At 41.9% G+C, this 23,354-nt stretch overlaps 1 protein-coding gene across 2 annotated transcripts in view; it reads right to left on the reverse strand.

Moving 5' to 3' along the window:
- Positions 1-23,354, reverse strand: part of TPK1 (thiamin pyrophosphokinase 1) — a 321,339-nt gene that overhangs the window by 123,636 nt on the left and 174,349 nt on the right. The window contains exon 5 of one of the 2 annotated variants that reach the window (XM_074891961.1): positions 5,660-5,755. The exons of the other annotated variant lie outside the window; for it this stretch is intronic. Coding sequence (XP_074748062.1) covers positions 5,660-5,755 — 96 coding nt within the window. The remainder of the gene's footprint in view (positions 1-5,659; positions 5,756-23,354) is intronic. 2 annotated transcript variants of the gene reach the window in all.

The raw sequence follows: 23,354 nt of genomic DNA on the forward strand, positions 1-23,354 counted from the left end.
AAGACTAAATGGTATTTTAGATGAAACAGTTAAAGAAAGCAGAGTTTGTAACTCTGAGTTAAAGATAATGGTTTAAATCTATCTTTACATTATGAGGATTCTTCTTGGAGCTGCATAATTGATAAACACACTTCCACTTCTCAGTGGCGTGAGCTGCTATGAGCTGCCTGTGAGTCAGATCAGGGACACTGTTACGGAAAGAGCACTTGATGAAGATTGGGAGTTGGAGGATCAGCCCCAACTGTACCACTAGCATGCTGGGAGACTGAACAAGTTGCTTCTGTACTTCTGCTTTCCGATCTGCAAATCAAAGACAATAACGTCCATTTTTAATGCAAGATCTGTTGATCTCTAAATAAGAGATATTGTAAGCATGCCTATCATTTTGCCAGTTCAGTTGGTTTCTTGAAATAGCTTGTGTTACGTGAGAGAAAATTAAGAACAGAAAGCAGTACCTGACAGAAATTACTGTAAATAAGCTTACTTGAAGGTCTTGTAATGAAGAAAGGAAAGTACTCACGTAAGCACAGAATGGATAAAATAGTGATTAAAGTAGTAAAGCAAAATGTGCATACCTAAGTGTTCAATAGACCATAAACAATGTAAAAGAAACACATGGCAGAAACAAAGACAGAGTTATTAAGACACCTAAAAGGCAGCACATTGGGCCAGGAAGGGATACTGCCAGAAAATTTGTGCATTGACATACATACATGCACGTGCATGTGCGTGCACGCATACTCAACAGTCACGCAGAAAGAGAAAGAGAAATACCTAACAGCGTTTAGGTTGGAAAGAAACTTCAGGAGTCAGATTCTGTTGATGGTACTTCACTGCTTCACCCATCCAATACAATGCAATTCACAAATGAATTAGGGCTGTGGAGAGGGAAAATTAAGACTGATTCTAGCTTGCACATATAAAGGGTACTGCTTGTTCTAACATTCACTGCAGTATGTAATTATAAATACATATAATTAGTTGACATAGATATCACAAAATGATCCCAATGCTGCTTTCTGCATGACCGGGCTATGCAACCAAAATAAGCAATGTAAACCAGAAATTAACGTCCATGAGGATTCAGAAACTATTCTAAGAGTTTTTGAGACATAAGGAAAAAGCACTTATGGATTGGCTAATTATTCTAGAAGACCAAATTACTGCTGTTTATATCGAACAAGAAGTTCAAGAAGTCACAAGGTGTTTTTTCTCCCAGATTTGTGTCTCAGTTGACTGTCAACTGTAACTGCATCCTTCCTTGTGGTAAAGGCATTTCTAAGGCCTCTTCTCAAACTGAATTCTCCAACAATCAGTAAACCCTAAGCTAACTTTACAGCCTTCTCTCCAGTGGGGGCACTGAGGTGACCTCTAAGAAAGCTGTTCGACATGATTATCTTTTAGTACTCTTATTCCTCTGTTCATATTATTTGTTCAAAAACTATTTGAGTGAGCAGGAAGGAACAGGAGGAGGATGATGGAGATGCAGAGACATGGAAAGTAAACTGCACAGACTTAATTCCTTTGGAACAAAACATTGCCCCCATATGTTCATGTGATCTCAAAAACCTCCTTAACCTAGAACTTCCGTAGAAGTGACTGACAGATCAAATTTTAGCCATTCAGTATAGCAGATAAATTATAGCTTATTCTCTAACCAATGGAGGATCATATGTTTCAAATACCTCAGCTCCTCACAGTTGAATTTCATCCAGATAAACTATGTCACAGGATCGTAGATCCATGTGTCCTGGTTTGAGCCCAGAGGGCAATTGAGCGCCATGCAGCCATTCACTTCCCCCAGTGCTGGGAAGGAGAAAAATGAATCAAAAGGCTCAGGAATTGAGATATGGACAGGGAGGGGTCACTCACCCATTTAATGGTCACAGGCAAAAGACAAGCTTGTTAGGGGAAGAAAAGGATATCACTTTAATTCAAAACACTAACTACAACAACACTTAACAGACAGAATAGGACAGGAGTATCTTAAAAACACCTCCTCCCATCCCTCCTTTCTTCCTGGGCTCAGTTTTGTTCCTGATATCTGTATGTCCTCCCCACAGTGGCGCAGGGGTGGGGGATGAGGGATGCAGTCAGTCTGCTACTTCTTCATGCAAGGAAGGGGAGGGGAAGCACTCCTCTGCATTCTTCTCCCTGCTCCACGTGGCGTCCCTCTCACGGGAGACAGTCCTCCACTAACTTTCCCTGCTGTGAGTCCTCCCCACGGGATGCATTCTTCTCGAGATGCTCCAGCATGGGTCACCTCCATGTGTTGCAGTCTCCCAGTGCCGAACTACAACTGCGGGGGCTGCTTCTCCCCTCAGAGTCTCAGAGGTCCTCCCCAGGCTGCAGGCAAATCTCTGCTCCCCTGGTGACTTCCATGGGTGGCAGGGGGGTGGCCCTGCCCTCTCACCACAGGATACAGGGGGGTCTCTGCTCCGGCACACCTCCTCCCCTCTCCTCCTTTCTTCTACTGACCTCGATGTTCGATGTTCGCATAGGTGTCCTTCTCGTAACTCCTCCTCACAAGTTACCACTCCCTCCCAGCTTCCCCTTCTTAAATATGTTATCACAGAGGTGCAGCCACCATTGCTGATTGGCTGGGCCTTGGCCAGAGGTGGGTCTGACTTGTAGCTGGGGGAGCTTCAAGAAGCTTCTCACAGGGGGCCACAGCTGTAGCCCCCTCCCCCACTACCAAAAACCCCACCACACAAGCCCAGCACACCATGGTATACACTGAATGTAATTAATTTCCTAGCTTAACATATTGCTACCTAGAAAGAGCAGCAAACACAGCATGACTGTGGAATCAATTTTTTTTTTTTTTTAAGATACTGAAGAGATACTTTCTTTTTTTTGTAACTTCATGTATAAATCATGGGGAAGCATATTTGTACTGTCTCTTTGTCATATTCCTCTTTGACAAGTGCTCTGGATAAGCCAGACAGAGTGGGTAAAAATCAAAGCTGGAGACATACATAGTTTTCCTGGAACCAGGAAGACATATTCCACCTAGTTAATACTCTCAGTTAAAAGGAAAGCTTTTATGATATGTTTTTCAGAGGGTAAAAACCCCACATTGCGACATGCAAGTTTGTACTTCAGGCCAAAAACGCAAATGCAGATGAAGAACTCTTTCTCTATCCACTTCTAGTTTTCAGACCTTTCCTTTCTTCTCAGCTGTATGTACTTCCCAGGTGACCACAGAATTCAATGGCAGCTTTCTTCTGAAGAAGAAATTTGCATTCTCCCCAATCATTTTAGATCTATGGCTTGAGCAGTCTGTTTTCTTACTACTTGACATTTTTAATGCCAGAATGTTACCCATAAAGACACCTAAATTAAGTGCAAATTTAGGTATTTAAAGAGGCTAGAGTTTCAGAGGAGCCACATGGTTGCATCCATAAACTGAAGCCAGTATACGTTGCAAGTGCTCAGAATCTCTGTGTTATTGGGACACCAAGCGTCAAGCTAAGCACTGCATTATCAGGACATCCAGAAGAATCGACAAGCCTCCTACTAACAAATTATACCTAATGCTTCTGAACAAAGGGAAAAGTGGAATCCAAACTAGTAATTTATACAGTTGTGATATAGTTTTGGTTTGCTTATGCTTCACATATTATTTGCCTAAGTTGAATCAATGACTTCTTGAAACTCCTTATGTCACAAAATGCAGAAGACCAGAAACAGAAATGTATACTTTAGCTAGTGTGCGTGAATCGGCTGATAGCGTCTTACTATGTTTTATGGAACAGACACTGCAAGCAAGAAGCAGCTAGGATTTAATGAACATGCTAGTTTTAGAACACATATCTGTGTTACTTCTCGCACCTCTGAAAAACTCAGGTTGTATTTAAAGCACATCTTACATGTAAGAGCGTGAAAATATAACAGAACTAAAATCTTAGGTTTAGTGGATTGGCATGAACTCTGCACAATTACTGTAATTACGTTCTGGCTTGTACTTTACAAAATATCATCAAGGATTACAATACAGTATCCTTTAGCCAAATTAACAGGGCTTTACCTAGGAGAGTGATCAAAGAATTCAAAGTTTTACAAATAGGCTACTTACTGTTGAAACACATCTGTAGCTGTCATGTTCCCGTTGCTCTTATTTTAACCACACATTGATTATTCATTATAAAACCCCTTGTGATACCTTAAAAAAACCCCTCTGTAGCAATAGCTGGGATTTGATAATGAACCGAATCTAGGAAACACTCAAGTTCTCCTTCATTCTAAGGGTGATTCTGTTAAGAAGGAAGCGTCTTATTTGCCAAAGTCAAAACAAATCCTAGGCGTAGGTGGATCATCTGTTCTGACAGCACTCTTTATCATTCACGTCCTAGATGGCAAGACACCCCTCTGTGCTCTTGTGATGATAAATTATAGGGGAAAAAAATAAACTATCATATAGAGAGTTTCCTTGCTCACAGCCAGACAGATAAGAGCAGTGTATGGAGAAACCCTCCCATCTCTGTCTATACTGATGGGGAAAAAAACCTGATGAACAACAACATGTTCTGAGGGCGGCAAGAGGAGACACAACTGCAGATGGGCATTGTACAACAGCACTTTGAAACGTCCCATGGATATATATTTCCTTTAGAAGATCAAGACACTTCAAATAGCTTAAGCAAAAACTGGTTAATTATTTATCAGCCTGGAGTGAGGAGAGAAGAAAGAGGGAGTAGTATTGGCATTTCCATCTCTTGCTGCTTTGTTGGAGTACAGGGATCTCAGGAAGTCAGGCTACTTTCCTATCCTGCTACAATGAAAATGGAAAAAGATGAGGTTTATACATCTCCTTCCATCTTGTGCCATTGTTTTCATTTTCTTACATTACTATTGCCCTCACTGTTGGTAAGAGGATGCAGCAGCTGTTTCCTCTCAATTCCTTTCACCCTTAGGTACAGAGCAGAAGAGCGAGCTCAGCCCTTACGAATGACTGCTCCATGGGGAGGAAAGGGCAGCAATCCCAAGAGCACGTCTGCCATCAACTCATCATGCTGGAAATTCCCAAGGAATTTAGCTTCACATCTCAGAGAGATGAAACAAGAGGGCCTCTGAAACCAAACTGTGGGAGGGGGAGGGGGAACATTGCCTCCTTTGCCTTTCCAATGAAATGAGCAGCTGACAACTCCATATGGCTCCTTTTAAGTTTAGTACAGTGCATGCTCTGCAAAGGTTCCCTTTGATTCCAGGGGAACCTTTTGCAGAAGGAGGTATTGCTTACCATATGTAATGCTGGCAGGGTAAGATTATCTCCCCCCATCTCACCTTTGGGAGGGGAGAGAAGGAAGATGAACATCAAGGCTCAGTGTGCCAAGACTTGAAAATATATTTACATGCTGAAGTGGGACTCTTGCTTTGAACACCAGCCACAGCAGCTCTTCTGCACTTTGGGTAGTTCATTAACAGAAATCAATACAAGCTGCCTTTTAAGAAAGCCAGGGCTTGTTCATTGACACACTGTGTAATTCCTTTCAGCAGAAGCATCAATTCTTAAAAGGTGTGCAGTAAATTATGGCAAACCCACAGAATGGCAAGGCTACAGAAAACATTGTTTCATTTCAGTGCAAACTTAAAACATAAACCATTGAGAGGAAGCGTAATTATGAAGAACCGGAGACAAAAGATGTGTCGCCTTTACCTGGAGGCCCTTCTTCTCTATCTTTTTCTGGAGTATCTGAAGGCACTTGGTGAAATCTGTGAGGTCCTGATCCATGGTCTCAATTAACTCACATCCCTAGTGAAGAAGCAGCAAAATGGAGAGAAAAAAAATAACGTCACTCATCTTTCAATTTTGAGAACTACAGCTGTCTTTGGTGAAATTAACTGCAGTCAGCAGCTCTTAAAGTCTCTGCATGGAGATGCAGAATTCAGTAAAAGACTATTACCCTTACAGAGCCCAAAGACTGTAGGTCCCAGCTGAACAAATTATTATGAAACAGCGGTTTGATAAATATTCAAAACCCATTGAGTATATTTGTGAGTTTGGATAAGCATGTTCTGCGATGCTCTGGTGGATGGACAAGTTGCAGTGCAGTGAGCCCTGGGTGATCAGTAACTTCCAGGGTCAGGTTCCAGGAAAATGACTGTCCTCTCTGGTGCTGCAGTTATGATGTTTCTGTTACATATATTGAAGTGTGTATAAATGCAAGCATACAAAAGTGTTCAAGCTTCCAGGAACCAGTGCAGTTGTACTAGTTAACGTGCAGTGATACAACAATTTCCTTGCAGTGGGGTAATATGGATGAGAGCATGTAGAACAGAGAAAAGCAAGAGTTCAGATTTCTTAATTGAGAGCTAAAGCAATTCCTAAGCCTCTGATAAAAAGCTGAGTAAGGAAAAGTGGAGTATATCTACCACATAAAGTCACTATTCAAAGAGGTTTCAAGGATACAAAATACCCAATACAGCATCGTAAATTAAAATAAGAGCCATACACGCTGGATTTAGAGGTTCCCTCTCCTACCACTTCAAGGTCCCCTTAAGAGCCTCCTAGCTTTGTCTTTATCTGACAGATTTTATGTTTCTGCTATACACAATAACAGCTGATAAGAGAAAACCATTCAGACTACCGAATCTTTGTGTCTGTGCCTGTGTGTATGAAGTACATGATTTTGCTACATCAGAAAAAAAACCAAACCAGAATGTTAAAGCTGCCTCCACCTTAGTGGTAAAAATAAAGGTACAGAAGACAGAATTTCCCCGATCAGTGTATGGATGGAGTTTAGTGGATTGCATGCAACAAAATAATGAGCCTCCAATAGGAAGACATACACTATCACTGAAATGCTTCCCCGCACAGCCGGAATGCACATAAACCAAACAAAAGCAGCATGCAGTAGGGGATTTGGATGAAGTGGAAGAGATAAGGGAAGAGATAACGGCATGCTTTTTATTATGCCTCTTCTCCTCCCTCCATAAAAGGAAAGCTGGTCAAAAGTGGTACCCTTTCTGATCCTGACATTGCTCTAAATACCTTTTCAAGAAGTAATAACAGGCCTGCCGAGGTGAAGCATCATAGAGCTGCAACAGCACATGTAATCAAAGGCCTCTCTTGCAGAAGTGATGCTGCTGCCACCACAAAGAGACTAGGGGAAATACAGCTGGAGCCTGGACTCGGTGCTAAGCGTCAAACAATTTGAAGAGCTGCCATGTCTCCACTCTTCACCAGGAAAGGCCGAAACATAACATTGGCAGGGGGAGAAGTGACACAAGCCATCTGGAGTCTGTAATGAACCTGTGAGTTGTGCAATGCCAGCCAGAGACACCAAGGGAGCCCAAGAAAGGTATAGGGATGTTCAGGCCCACCCCGAAGCTCACAGTTGGATCTGAAAACTACTGACGGGAATTTGTTAATCAAAGCCACTCTAAATGAAAAGACGTCTCATTCACTAAGAACACGGTGCTCTCAGACAGTCTCATTATCGGCATTGATAGTGGCAAGAGAGACCAAGCTGTGAGAAACTGTGAACAGACAGAATATCCCCGGTCTTTCACAATCAGCCTTTGAACAGCACGAGAACGTGACAGATAAAGACTAAATCAATGGCAGGGACAGCTACTGCTGAGCATGGGAGAAGAGACGGAAGCTGAGTTACCTGCTCTTAAATTAACAGTAGAGAAGGAAGGTCTTTTATCTTTTGCCAGAGCCATTCCTTGGTTTCACAGTGCTGGCAGAAGTAAGTGGTTTATAGGTACTAATTTATAAATAAAAGATTTAACCCCCACTCTCCCCCAGCACTTTGAAATACTCCTTCCTGCAGTCACTAACAAGACTGATCACCTTGGGCAGTCAGGTTTTGGCAGCTGCAGGTAGGCTGCAATTCTGCTTTCTATCCAGGGAAGATCAAATTATCTTTTTTTTAACAGTGATGATCTACGACAGCTTAAGTCATTCTATTACTTATTATTTTATGCTTTCTACTAGTAAAAACATTTCACTTGAGGTTAGTTCTTGCCTAGCTTCTCTGGATGTTCTTTGATAAGAAAAGTATTTCAGAGCAACTACAAGGTACTACCAAGGCAAGATAATGCCAGCATGTTTGCTGGAGAGCACCGTAGGTCACTTACTGCAGCTCCAGAAGAAAGCCGTGATGCACCGCACATAGACATCCCGTGTTCAGCCCTGCTACTGCCTTTTGCACATGTTCACAATAAAAGCCCTTAAAAAACCATCACAGAAATGCAGCTAAGTGTGTAAATGGGATGTCAAATGCACAATTCATTAAAGGTAGGTTACTATACCTGTGATACTGATACCAAGAGGGTACTGGGCAGCAGTAACTAAAAACAAAACCTGGCTTAACAGTGGTATCCTGAAACCGTTTACTCACTGTCTGCACCTTTGACACTTTATACAAACACTTCTGTAGATCATACTGAAAAATATTGTCAGAGTGCCACCATTAAAGCCACCACTTCCTTCATTTAAACCGTGATTTCTCATTCTCTTTTCACATCAAGCAGATAACCAGTTATGGAATTGGCAGAGATTTCAGAACTCCTCCTTTTGCCACAGTGGCAAAGAAACTGTTGTGGTCAGACCATACTGGGGAAGAGGACAGGCAGCAGCATTCGGATCTTCCTGCATCCTCTTTACGGCCTCGCTGGAACTAATGTCTGTGCAGTTCATGTTCACTGATGATAAGAGAGTTTTAGATAAATCTGACATATCAAACCCAATATTTTATACCACAGAATTGGATGACAATTCAAATGCAGTTCTTGTCAACTGTATTATTCCCGAATGACAAAAATCTTCAAGACAGAGCTTTCCGATGCAGCCAGGGTTTAATGAAAGGACAGTGTAACAATAGCAAGATAGGCAATAACACTTGTAGTTTTATAGATACCTGCTCAACTTAATAACATTAACCTTTGGTAAGAAAGTTAAAAAGCCAAACAAATTTAACATTAGGAAAGGTTAGAAAAATCAATACCACACAGCAGGAAAGAAAACAATAGATTGCATCTGATGACGATAGAACTTTGCTGAATGCTAGGATAAGGCACACAGAATTAGGCTTTGGCTGTTCTGTCTTATTATAGCAGTTATGGGAGGCACATTGCTAAAGAAGGAGTGTGCCAGACACACATAATAGGATTATTGAACCCTATATTTCAGACAGACGCTGAAATCAGATAGGCACTGAAATGTCAATCTGAACATCTCAGCATTTCTCCCATTTTTAGAAATATTATGCATCGCATGTTGTGTGTTCGAAGAAAGCAGTGTGTAGGTGTCCATTCCCCCATGTCCTTGTTAATCTCTTATTAAAAGAAAGTCATGTTTGTTCTTTCTCTAATCTTTTTGAGCATGAGAAGATAATTAGGACAGAATACATAAAACACCCTAATTTGTACTCTATCTCCAAGACCCTCCTACGGCAAGTCATTGAGTCTTGTCTTTTGAAGCCTGTGTCTGGCTGTGCTCACTGAGTGCACTAGTGACGTCCAGTTCAGTCTTTTAACAACGCCTGTTGCACTGAGGCTCGATTTTGAGGCATCAATCTCAACACAGCTGCACTTACGTATAGTGTTAATGGCAAACACAGGAAAACCATATATCCTTAAGTTAAAAAAGCAGGGAGACAGCTTTTAGAGCCTCACAAAACCACAGCACAGGCGATTAAAGTTTAAGGAACCTATATAAATTAAATGGTATTTCTAAACTCTCTCCTTCCCCTAGACCTCACCTGCCCAAACAGTAATGCATGCAGTCAATCCCCATACCTCACAGACCAACTGAGTAAGAGCTATAGATTCACAGAACTATTTCAGTTAGAAGGGACTTTTCAAAGTCATCTGGTCCAACCTCTCGCTCAGAGTAGGTTAGACTTGCTCAGGTTGCTCAAGGCCCTTTCCAGTCTAGGTTGAGCATCTCCCAGGATGGAAACCACAAATTCTCTGGGCAACCTCAGTGCTTGACCACTCTTGTGGTGAAATGTTCTTTCCCAGTGTCAAACTGGGATCTCCTGTATTGCAAATTGTTGTTGCCTCTTTTCCCATCCCTGCTTACTTTAAAGAAGAGTCTGGTTCTGTGTCTGCTCTGCCTTCCCATGAGGCAGTTGAAGACAGCAATATGATCTCCCATTCACCTTTTTTTCTGGAGGCTGAACAAAGCAGTTTTCCTCAGCCTTTTCTCACACATCATGTGCTCTAGACCTCCCTAACATACATTTCCCTTGCATGCAACATTTCCACCGCCAAGAACCTGAAGAGGTCAATTAGCAGCAAGGAGGTAGAGGGTTTCTAGTTCTCTCTTCTTTTTAATGTAAATTTTTGGGCCCAGGGAATTTCAGTCATTTTGCCCCTCTGGTATCCTCTTCTACTTTTGCCCACTCGGAGAATAATCCAAACTTCCACATTCTTCATATACTAGCTGCAGTCACCTGAATGTGTGGAACCCTCAAACATTTTCATACCCAAGTATGCAGACAAGTATTTACACTATGAATTGGACTCAATGCAGTTGATACTGAAAAACAACTGTAGGAAAATCCATACACGCATCCAAGCAAAGTGCCAGGCATCAATGAACAGAAAGGGACCACAGGGTCTGACTGCAGGTTTTGGACCAGGGCTAGCAAAAAAGATAAACATGTGGATGCATAATCAAAAAAGTTTAACAGATGACAGACTATTCTACCATCTTGTCTATAATAGGAGGGTGGTGGTGTGAGACCAGAGCATTCAATCAGTATCAGAAAGAAACAACTAGTTTGGGAAACATTTCTTGCAGAGATGGCAGTCACCCAGACAGTGGTCATCTTTATTGTGGACCCAGTGTTTCGCAGCTGATCCAAAACAACTCTCCCAGAACGGAAACCAAGTCTAGCATGGGATAAAGACAGAGCTGGCTGCAATGTCACACGTTCCTGAAAACACTTAAAGAGACAGGACTGGAGAAAGACAGAACAAGAACATCTAGTTTGAGCTACTGATAGGCGTAAAAGCTGCATAGATTTCCTACAGGCTGTAAGGTACTGGAGACTGATGTAGTAAGATGACACCAAAACCACAGAGCAGGTTTATCTCTATGAATTTCAAACCAGAGGGAAATTAGTGAATCAAATCCTTTTGCATTTTGGGAGTAGGATGCAAGTATGGAAGGCAAAGCAGGTAAGTTCACTGATTTCTTTTGGGAGTTTCAAATACTGTTGAACAACAAGTATTGAACAGCTTGTCTTTTGATCAGCTTAATTGTATGAATTGCTTTTTGATTTTTGTAATAGAGAACAAAATAAATATGTATAATTGGTGAAAATGATTTTGGATATTTAAATAGCCAAAAATACATAATTAAGTGAAATGTATTTTCTTTCAGTTTTTGGACTCAAATTTGGCTGACTGCTTGGCATCAGCACAAAGCTAATACTGTACAGATTGCTTGGCCCTCAGTTCTGGGGTGGATGATGTTTCGACTCATCCAATTGCATATTAAGTGGCACTGCCATTCAGATTAACTAAAAGAATTTATTAATCATGTTGAAGCATATGCAGTAGAAGCCAAATAACTAAAATCCACACTCAAGTGAAAGTCCCGTTACTGAAAAATAAACCAAGAACGTTTGGTTTTGACCATCACTTCTAACCTTGTATAACACCACTTGATTTATTAAGCAAGTACTATCTGGTGGCATGAAACAAAACCAGTAAATATATGTAAACATATGCACACCTCCGCAAACCAAAAGCTGCATGAACTTGTCAAATTTGACAAGCGTTAAAAAAAAAGAAGAGCTCTGTAGTTGAAACTTTGACTGCAACAGCTGCAGCCTCTCCTCCCTTCCCCTATTTCTATTTTGATATGGTCTTTTTCAAAGTAAATAAAATGTTTCCTGTTTTTGTTTCTAATGAGGCAGCATGTGGCTTCTGGTAGAGGATAGCTTTTTATACCATACATTTGATGTTGAGATAGCAGCAATGAAAGAGTTCTTCTGCATTAATTAGGCTGCCCCCTTTCAAAAGAAAAGTCTATTGTTCATGAAATCATGGCAATTACTTAAAATGAACAAAATATGAGTCTGTTTAGTTGGAATTTGACCAATATCAAAGAAAGCCAACATGCCTCCTTTGCCACCTATAACAAACTAAAAAGCAGAAAACCAAAGTTTTCTAAATCTAAGAAACCAAACCCAAGCAAAAAATCCACACAAATTTAAAAGAAAGAAAGAAACAAAAACCAAACAGCACAGTTAACATTCCATTTGCTGGATAAATTCCCAGTACTTATCTGTACTGGAGCAAATTCTTCTGATTTATAGTTTGGTGAATGAAAGCAAACATCTTAAATACTCACCCACAGGTCAGAAAGTGCAATAAAATATACGTCATTGCAAAACCTTTATCAGAAGACCACTAATGTCTTTTAAAACTGAGGTGGAAAGGTCTGTCAGGAGCTGCAGTCTCATATATACAACCCGTATCTCTCCATACCCATTTCTGGCATTTAAACAGGAGACCTACATTTGTACATCCCTATGCAACCCAGACACGTTATTTCTCCAATCTGATGATTAAAACTGAGCACAGCGCAGCAGTGACAGCCACCTGCTATTTTTGGATCTTCTCTGAAATTTCCCTTATGTGCCCTTCCTTGTCTGAAAAACAAAGGTTCAGAGAGAGGAGTTTTAATTGATGGTCAGGCTCCCTCTATAATCAGTGCTGTGAAAAGCTTTTGTCTACCAAGCTGATTAGGCCCTCTGGATTCTAACCTATCGATAGGACTGATTACGGTACCTTGCTTTTCTTGGAAAGGAACTTGGAAGCTGGAATTACCACTCTATCTGTGTGCATTTATGTATGAAGATATGAGGTAGCTCGTGGAAGGGAAATCAGAGTGCTGGAATAGCACCAGTCTCTGACAGAAGGGAAGCACATGCCACTGATTGTAGACAGCACAAGCCACTACCCGTCGTGCCAAGGAGAATCTTTTTTGTTGCCTTGGATGCACTATGAACCAAGCCCGAGAACTGTCTTGTTTCTAAAATGCTGTAACTACACTTAAACACATATTAAAACTAATACTATCTTTGGCACTTGGATCAATGACAATGCAAATCAGAGTCAAGCACTCTCCTGAAATAAAGCAGGAAACAGAAAAGCTGCCCCAACCGCAAATCATATGCCCCACAGAGCTGATGAAATAGGGCATGCAGCACTCCTTGCAATTCAACCATTTGAGGTACCTTTCATGAGGTGGGAGGGAGAGGGGCTGCCTGCATTTCAAATCCCACAACACTTCATGCACAGTAACTAAACAGGTTTTTGTGTTTTGTTTTTTGTTTGCCTTTTTTTTTTTTTTTTTTTTTAATTAAAAGGGCTTAAGGTTTACAGCTTTTGCTTTTTATCACATAGGAATTGGACACTCTACAGAACTAAAGTTAATAAGCAGACACTGTATTTGAATAGACTTCAGTTTCCAGACTGATTGCCAGTTCTCGAGATTCATCTCACAATAAGAAAAACAAGGAGAAAACAGCAAGACTTGTACTGGGGTGTTTTCAAGGATTTGGGCTGGCAAATTTTATCCTTCCTAAACACTATCTTAATATGATTTGCCAGCAACCTAGGGACTCAAGAGCACTGTGACTGTGAAAAAAGCATAGAAAATAGCAAAAGAGATGTTAACCTGGATGGCATAAAATCCCCTGCAAGGCATTTCTAATCAGCAAGCTTATTTAAATATATATGACCAGTTCAGCTAGTCTCTCTCCCTCTCTTGCAGTCAGACAGGCTTTATGCAAGAGAATTCTTGTTCCTTGGCTTTTATCTACCCTATTATCTATATTATCTATGTCCTTAGTTTCAGAGATATGTTATTCATATGAAAAGAATTTGGATTGTGAGAGTGGAGCTGCATCTCAGATATCAATCACTGGACAGAATTAATTGAGACCGCGCCCCACATGTGTCCTATGCTCACAAAAAAAAGGTACTTTCTTAGACAACTCTGTCTACATGTACAAGATGAGTACAAAGGGATTCAAAGATTTTGATTACCTAAAGATAGCAAATTGAAAAGATAAATACCATCCTATTGCGGATAAAACTCCAAAATTTGTGCTATCAATACAATTCAGTAGCTCATTTCTCTTTTTGGTATTGGGGTATTAATGAAAATAGCAAGATTAGTCCCGAGACTGATCCTTCCAGAAAGTCAATGATTACTTCCCACTGCTTGTTAGTTTTCTTATGAACAGCTGGCTGCATTTAATTTGTGTATTAAATTCTAACTTGGCTAGGTATGTGACTAGATAATACTATTTTTTTTCCTTGTTATTATTCTGTCTGACAGTTTCTAAAAGCTCTCAGCCTCAGTATAAGAGTTATATGTCACAAGAAAAGAAGAAACATTCAGTAGGGGGAGTTTATTCATTGTCCAGAATACCCCATTGTTTCAGGATCATTTCATATAGATCACAGAATCACAGAATGGTTTGGGTTGGAAGGGACCTTAAAGACCATCCAGTTCCAACCCCCCTGCCACAGGCAGGGACACCTTCCACTAGACCAGGTTGCTCAAAGCCCCGTCCAACCTGGCCTTGAACACTGCCAGGGAGGGGGCAGCCACAACCTCTCTGGGCAACCTGTTCCAGTGTCTCACCACCCTCACAGGGAAGAATTTCTTCCTTATATCTAATCCAAATCTACCCTCTTCTGGTTGAAAACTGTTACCCCTCATCCTATCCCCACACTCCCTGATCAAGAGTCCCTCCCCATCTTTCCTGTAGCCCCCTTTAAGTACTGGAAGGCCACTATAAGGTCTCCCTGGAGCCTCCTCTTCTCCAGGCTGAACAACCCCAACTCTCTCAGCCTGTCCTCACAGGGGAGGTGCTCCAGCCCCGCGATCATCTCTGTGGCCTCCTCTGGACCCGCTTCAACAGGTCCGTGTCCTTCTGATGTTGGTGGCCCCAAAGCTGGACACAGCACTGCAGGGGGATCTCACGAGAGCAGAGTAGAGGGGGAGAATCCCCTCTCTCACCCTGCTGGCCACACTTCTCTTGATGCAGCTCAGGACACGGTTGGCTTTCCGGGCTGCGAGCACACATTGCTGGCTCACAGTCAGTTTTCCACCCACCAGAATCGCCAAGTCCTTCTCCGCAGGGCTGCTCTCAACCCACTCCTCACCCAGCCTGGATTTGTGCTTGGGATTGCCCCGCCACATGTGCAGGACCTTGCACTTGGCCTTGTTGAACTTTATGAGGTTTGCAGGGTCCCACCTCTCCAGCCTGTCCACGTCCCTCTGGATGGCACATCCCTTCCCTCTAGCATGTTGACCGCACCACACAGCTTGGTGTGTGAATGTGCTGAGGGTGCACTCAATCCCACTGTCCCTGTTACCAAAATAGATGTTAAACACCACCGGTCCCAACAACGACCCCTGAGGAACGACACACGTCACTGCTCTCCACTCGGACATTGAGCCCTTGACTGCAACTCTCTCAGTGCAAACACTCAGCCAATTCCTTATCCATCAAGTGGTCCGTCCATCAAATCCATGTCTCTCAAATTCAGAGACAAGGATGCCATGTGGGACAGTGTCAAATGCTTTGCACAAGTCCAGGTAGATGATGTGAGTTGCTCTTCCCTTATCCCCCAGTGCTGTAACTCCATCGCAGAAGGCCATCAAATTCGTCAGGCAGGATTTGCCCTTAGTAAAAGCCATGCTGTCTGTCACCAATCACCTCCTTATTTTCCATGTGCCCTAGAAGAGTTTCCAGGAGGATCTGTTCCATGATCTTGCTGGGCACAGAGGTAAGACTGACTGGTCTGTATTTTCCCAGGTCTTTCTTTTTTCCCTTTTTAAAAATGGGGGTTATGTTTCCCCTTTTCCAGTCAGCAGGAACTTCACCAGACTGCCAGAACTTCTCAAATATGATGGATAGTGGCTGAGCCATTTCATTCCCCAGTTCCCTCAGGATTCACAGATGCATCTCATCAGGTCCCAGGGACCTTCAGGTTCCTTAGATGGTCCTGAACCTGATCTTCTCCTACAGTGGGAGGTTCATCATTCTCCCAGTCCCTGCCTTTGTCTTCTGTGTCTGGTGTGTCTGGGGCACTTGCCGGTGAAGACTGAGGCAAAAAAGTTGCTGAGTACCTCAGCCTTCTCCATGTCCCAGCTAAACAGGTCTCCCATTCCCTTCCAGAGAGGGCCCACATTTTCCTGAGCCTTCATTTTATCACCAACGTACCTATAGAAGCTTTTCTTGTTTCCCTTGACATCCCTGGCCAGATTTAATTCTGTCGGGGCTTTGGCCTTCCTAACCTGATCCCTGGCTGCTTGGACAGTTTCTCTGTATTCCTTCCAGGCTACCTGTCTTTGCTTCCACCCTCTGTAGGATTCCTTTCTGTGTTTGAGCTTGTCCAGGAGCTCCTTGTTCATCCCTGCAGGCCTTCTGGTGTTCTTACCCGACTTTCTGTTTGTCAGGATGTATCACTCCTGAGCTTGGAGGAGGTGATCCTTGAATATTAACCAGCTCTCTTGGGCCCCTTGTGGTGGTGCAATTCCTACCCCTCCCCACCCCTCCTTGTTGGGCTGCTTGGTGCTACGTGTGATTCCACCCACATCCCCCAAGCTATTCACCAATCTGTGGAGACAAGGACTGATAACGTTAATGAGCCTGGCTCCTGCCCCTCCCGATTGCTCGGAAACGGTTAAAATGTCCCATCATCTCCTAAGGGCCTGGCACACCTGTGCCCGGGATGTGGTCAAATGGGAACAATAACAGAGTTGCACATTCATGAAGTTCTTGTGCAACTGCTGGATGGCACCAGATGGTATCTGACAAAAGTCAATTATCTTGGACCCTATAAATGGCGACCACAAGGGAGATCCTTTGAGCTCTCCTGATTGCAGCGGGCCTGTGACCAGCATCTCCCCTGAGCTGGGACGCCTCTCAGGTACCAAAACCCTTAAGGTGTTGTCTGCTGCCAGAGCTGACAGAAGGCCAGGGCGAAATCCACCTGCTTGAGTCTCAATTATTGCCCGTTGAGGAATGCCAAGGCATTGTGAGTATTTACTCTAAACTCGAGAGGGAAATTTTCCTTTGAGCTAGCTTCTCTTTCACCCGTTCTTTCTCTGTTTATTGGTGTGTGGGTACGTACTTCATTCTACTGGATCCAGATACTTTTGTTTCTGTGTGTGTGTTTGTACGTTTTCTGTATGTGCATGTATATATGTATAAATTAAGGTACTGTTAAGTAAGTTAGTGTGAATCTTGTCATTTTAGAATCTGTGAATAAGTTGCTTTCCTTTCTTTCAGCATTTCTGAATTATTTTGTAATAATAATAAATTGCTGTTAGTTATTAATAGATCTAGATTTCTTACTAAATCATTACTGTGTCAATACTTTCATCCACGACACCCCTCTTCCCTCCAGGGCTTTATCCCACGCTACCTTGCCAAGCAGATCCCTGAAGAGGCCAAAGTCTGCTCTCCTGAAGTCCAGGATAGCGAGCTTGCTGTGCACTGTCCTCGCTGCCCAAAGATCTTGAACTCCACCATTTCATGATCACTGCAGCCAAGGTTGCCCTTGAGCTTCACATTCCCCACCAGCCCCTCCTCGTTGTTGAGAACAAGGTCCAGCACAGCACCCCTCCTCATTGTCTCCTCTATCACTTGGAGAAGGAAGTTATCGTCAGTGCATTCCAGGAACCTCCTGGATTGCTTGTGCCCTGCTGTATTGTCCCTCTGACAGATATCGGGGTGGTTGAAGTCCCCCATGAGGACCAGGGGCTTGTGAACGTGAGGCTGCTCCTAGCTGTCTGTAGAGGGCCTCATTCGCTCGGTCTTCATGGTCAGGTGGCCTGTAGCAGACCCCCACTATAACGTCACATGTCCCTGCCCTCCTTTTAATCCTGACCCCTCATCCAAAAGGAGAATGCTAGACTATACGTATCCTTGGCACAATTCAGGTCAGATTCTGTGCTCAACATTTTAAACAATATGCCTGGCCCCTCTTCTTCCTCCTTCAGTTTTACAACCTTCCTTCCAGTCATATTTCTTCTTCTCTGTGAAGGGAATGGCTGACTTAAATTTATGAATGTCTCCTTTGCTTTCTCTAGGCAGATCATCTGGGACAGGCAGATTATATAACATTTCCAGTATGTGCTGGTGCCTGAGAAAAGCAGCAGGTTTACATCACTGAAAACTGGGTATCTCCCAGCACTGCTGGGATATATTCTGCTTATATATTTATAGGATATCAGAAACAGTAATGCAGAATGAAGTTAATATTTGTTGTTAACCATACATACTCCACATTAACTACAGGCAGAAAATTAACACATAAAAGAGATGTTACTTTTGGGAAGTAATTGGAGGAAAATTCCTGTCCCATCCTTCACCAGATTCTCATGTCAGAAGTACCAATGTTGTAAAGGGTGCCAAAGTCAAAGGGCACATTGCTATTATTTATCTATAGTGTTGTGTACTGAACTGAACTTTATGGGTCCAAGAATTATAAAGACCGGATAGATTTTGCAAATGCCTAATCTTCATGTAGACCAGTGGAAACAGGTTTCCCAAATTCAAAATAAAATTAAATTAAATTGTTTTGTATTTCAACAAGTCATATTGCAAAGCTAAAATAATAACGACAATAACAACAGCAACAGCAGCAACAACCACCACCACGCTTTACAATCCTCTTCCATCAAAGAGCACGAAACCATCTGGGAACAATGAACACAAGTAATTGACATGCTGACATTTTGACAGACATGAGGGAAAGCTCAGGAAAATTAAACCACTGCCCAGCAGAGCAGTTCTGACTTCATGACTAGCAAGTGTTCCACTGAGTATGAACACATTTCAAAGTGAAGTTCAGGATATTTGCTATATTTCCACATAACTGAGGTAGATTCTTGAATAATAAAAGGTCACACATCATATTCACACAGTTGCTGCGTTTTCGATTTGTGGAGGGCTTCAACTACTCTGAACTGAAATGTGAGGTTGCTGAACAAACTTTCAGTGTTTAGGTTTGAGACCGCTCGAGTAAGCGGTAAGCTGGAAACCAGACTTACCTTCCAGGTGTACTTCAAGGCCTGCTTTTTCCATAGGCAGAGGTTGCAGGTTTAGAATCAGAGAACACCCTGCAATTGGGCTGTACATCCTTCTCCTCATCTCTCTTTTCCACATGATATATATGAACAAGTACTCAGAGGACTGTTCAATTAGATATCAGAGTATCCAGTTTACTGTACTGAAAATATTTCCACTGCACATGTGAAATGTTTCATGCTCTGGACCGGTGACAAACATTACATCAAACAAAATAAATAATGTGTAGCCAACTAACAGCAGTGACTGCAAGCAATATAGAGCTTTGCAATACAAGATTTCACATTGGTATACCCTAAGTCTCTCCTAATAGCACATTCCTTTGCTTTATATAGCAACAGTGATTTCTGAAGTCTAACGGTGTCACTTCTAGCTCTCCTTACAGATAGCTATGGTCCCTGGCAAAGCCAAGCTAACACAATATAATAGATACAGACATTACGAAAGGCACTATACAGTCATCATCTTGTTCTAACAGGGTCTGTTCAGAACTAACCATCCTGCGAGCTGTGATCAGTCACAGTCCACTGGATAGGTTCTATTTTAAGGGACAGGTCCACCTCCAGAAAGCAGGGTTCCCAGTCTGATGTCTATTAATGCTGTAGTGAATGCCTTAAGTGAATTACCCTAAACAGACATCTATGTGCAAGATCATATCCCATGATCTTCCCCAACATGACTGAGAGCAGAATTTGGCCTCGTGCATCTGTTGTTGACAAAGGGCAATGGATCAGTCAGGGCACATTCATAATTCAAAACGCACGCCACAGCCATTTGTGCAAAGAGCTGTAACTGGTTTGCAGGAACTGAATGCAGCAAAAAAGCAGAGTTACATACTGAACTAAAATATGAATGCAAGTGTCAGAAGGAGCTGGGTGCACACATGAGGGCAGACTGGCCTAACAAACTATCTGGAACATGCAAGGAGGCAAGGCAAGTTTCCTTGATTGCTGCCTAGACAAAGCATGAGGCTCAGGAACATCCTGCTGTGCTTTGAGGTCCCCATCAGTTATACAGGCTGACATGACTGTTGTATGAACCTGACCTAACATTCATTGATACTGATACTCAGGACAGTAAGGCACAATATAAAATTTCTGTAACACCCTATTCTAATACATATCACATCTGGGAGCTTCTCCTTTTCTGCTTTCCTTCGTTCTATCCATCCTCTGTTTTAAACTACTGCTGTTAGAAAGAAAAGAAAAAAAGATATAAAGACCTGCTTGTGCATTTTGATCAGAGATCTAAAAAAAAGCTTAGAGCTTCCAAAAGCTGTGAGAAGAGACATCAGAAGCTCAGCAGGGCTGTATGTGCATATTTTAAAGGGGCATTTTAAATTTTTTTTAGCTCCTGCAAGTCTTCGACACATATTGATTATTTTGACTGAAACTTGCCTGAGCTGTAAGTCTGAAGTAGATTCACGTGGAGATAGCAAGATATGCAGATACATACTCCCCCAAATTCTGAAATTTTCAGAACATTTTGCTCTTTTCCAGATGGGGTTTGCAGACAAAGGTTATGTTTCTACTGTAGTCGATGCTGTGATTGCAAACTAGAGTGGACCTAACCAAGCCTTAGTAGGCAACAAAGCTCAGCTTAGGCTCTACCTGAAAGAATCTTTCTCTGGTGGGTTTTACGGTCTAAACAGATCTAAATACTGCCACTGCTCCTGGGAGGCCAGCTAGATAGTTCATATCTAAGTAGGTTTTCCCAATGACCTAGTTCACAGCTAGGCAGATTATGTCTGCACTGAGCAGGCACAGAACAGCCCTATCAGCAAATCAGTGCCAGACCTTCCTCTACCACTCAAAAGCCTCTCCCTGCAAAGCAGTTTCAATCAACCACGAACAGTAGTGACTGCCCTTTAACCCATTCTGTTAAAGATTTGTCAGACGTTTCTGAAGGTATGAGGACACCTGCAAAGAAAACACTTTCTAAACGTTTTCCAGGGCTGGATTTGCTATGAGAAGCAACTAATACATTAATTGGATGATAAAACATGGAGATTGAACTAATAATTTCAGTCATCCTGTCCATCTTTCGAAGTGAAAGTTTTTCTCCAGCACACTCTCGAGTGTTGTGTTCAGTTTAATTCCAAGATTTTTCAAGCCTCAGAGGTTTTGCTTCTTTCCATCAGAAAACTGTACCACACCACAACAGACCCTGCTAGGTGTTTCTCCTGATATTTACCAGTCTTTTTTATGGAGCCATATCCCCCCTTGCACGTAGGAGTTACATAAGTACACATCCCCAGTCCATGCGACGCCCAGTAATGCTCACCCTCTTTCCCCACCTTTCTTTAAACTCATGTTTCAAAATCCCTACAATCCAGAGAGAGTAAACATAAAAGCAAAGCCTATAGATAAGCAATATCTGTGGTATATACAAAGCAAACTTTCTCTACTGACAGAAGGCATTAGAGCTGCTCTCCTTTTTGCAGGAACTCATTGTGCTTTTCCTTACATAATGGATGACGATCCTGTGCCTGAATTGGACCACAAAAATTATTTGTGTTGCGAGGCTTTGCTTTTCAAGCTGCAGATCATATTCTAAACATCAACAGATTCCAGTACATTCAGACACTTAACAGTTTTCCCTTAAACAAGCAAAAACTCCCCCTAAACCTTTCATTCCATGTCTTCCTAATTACAAGTTCTCCACCCATGGCATCTGGAGACAATGCCCTACTTCTACTATTCATTGCAAATTAGTAATCTCTTTGCCAGTCTTCAGTTTTATAATCCACATCCAAAAGAATCATAAGGAAACTGTGTTGTGATCAAGGCACTGAGACAGCGTTCACCAACTAAGGGTTCAGCCAGTGATGCTGTCATGGGAATCTTGCACGATCTGGGCAAGCTGTCAGTGCACAGCCCCACAGTCATGTTCAGGCATTAAATGGTTCTCAGCTTCTGTGGGTCTTAGGCTTTGATTCTGGCCTCTCTCCATCTCGGTACCGTAAGTTATGGTCTCTCTCCATTTCAGTCCTGCAAGTGTGCAATAAATTAGTATTTCTAGCATGCACTGTGAAAATAAGTGAATAAGCATTCAAGAGGTAGTCTGTATGGCAAGAAGAACCATCATGATACAGACATGTAAGGTAGCCATAATCCTAATCAGATAAACAACTGCTTAAGGCAAATGCCTACCTCTCCTCCACAATTTTTGAAGACATAGCCATGCATGAAAATCTGTGCTTTTCTTATATTAAAATTCTTTAAATACTTAATTTCTTCACCTTGACTTTTACAGAAAAAAACAAGTTAGTATAAAAAGGTAGCAATCGTCATCTCTTCTGCATCCCCATTTTAGCCATCATAGAAGCTTTGGCTTCCTTTGGAAATTCAGAAACGAAGCACTCCAGAATTACATGCTGCATCAAGTAAAAATAAAAATACCACACAGAGGAAGTGTGCGATTCGCTTATTTTTTCATTTGAATGAATCACATTGGAGACCTACAGTGGAAATGGTTTTGCAGCAGATTTAAAGCAAAACCTGTTTTTCCAATCAAATTATATCATTACTAACTGAAAGAAGATAAGTTATTTAAGATTTTCTTCATGTAAACTTGAAGAACCACTGTAACACTTCTAGATATTTTATGTGAAGTCAGTACTTTTACTCCCTAGATACTTTAACTCTTTCCAACTTTTTTGTGTACGTAATGCAAATGAAATTCAAAACTACAGCTTTCAATCAGATAGTTTTTTGAATCTGACAGTCTAACACTAAAATTGGTAACTGAATGCAGTCTAGTGGAATGGAAAATACATCGTTTTTAAGCAAGTAAAGGATTTGACTAGATTATTAGAATGGAAGTAGAAAAGAACTACCACAGACTTAAGTAAGAATATACCATTAAGGAAAAACTTTGCGTTCGGTAAGTTTTGCGGAAGACCTCTTCTGACAGTAGGAGCATTTTCCTTCATTCCTACCAAGCTCAGCCAAAATTTCACTACTATTAAACTTCAAACAGTGCTATAGCACCAGACATTTTAATTAACTACTTATTTGTTCCAAATAATTTAGCGGAGAGTGAACAGAGCTAAGTTTATCATGTGCAAGAAGAAATACAGTCACTCATTCAAGAAGAATTAGTAGGTCACTGTAAATAACATCTGCACACTTACTGTAAATCATTTTGGTGACAGAAGGTACTGCCATGCATTCTGATCAACATTACCAATGAAGCACAGCCAATTATTTTGATATGTTTGTATGACAGATTGCTGTTATTATTCAACATTAGAATGTTTGATGC

This window comes from Strix uralensis, chromosome 1 (genome assembly GCF_047716275.1).
Source record: "Strix uralensis isolate ZFMK-TIS-50842 chromosome 1, bStrUra1, whole genome shotgun sequence".
NCBI lineage: Eukaryota > Metazoa > Chordata > Aves > Strigiformes > Strigidae > Strix > Strix uralensis.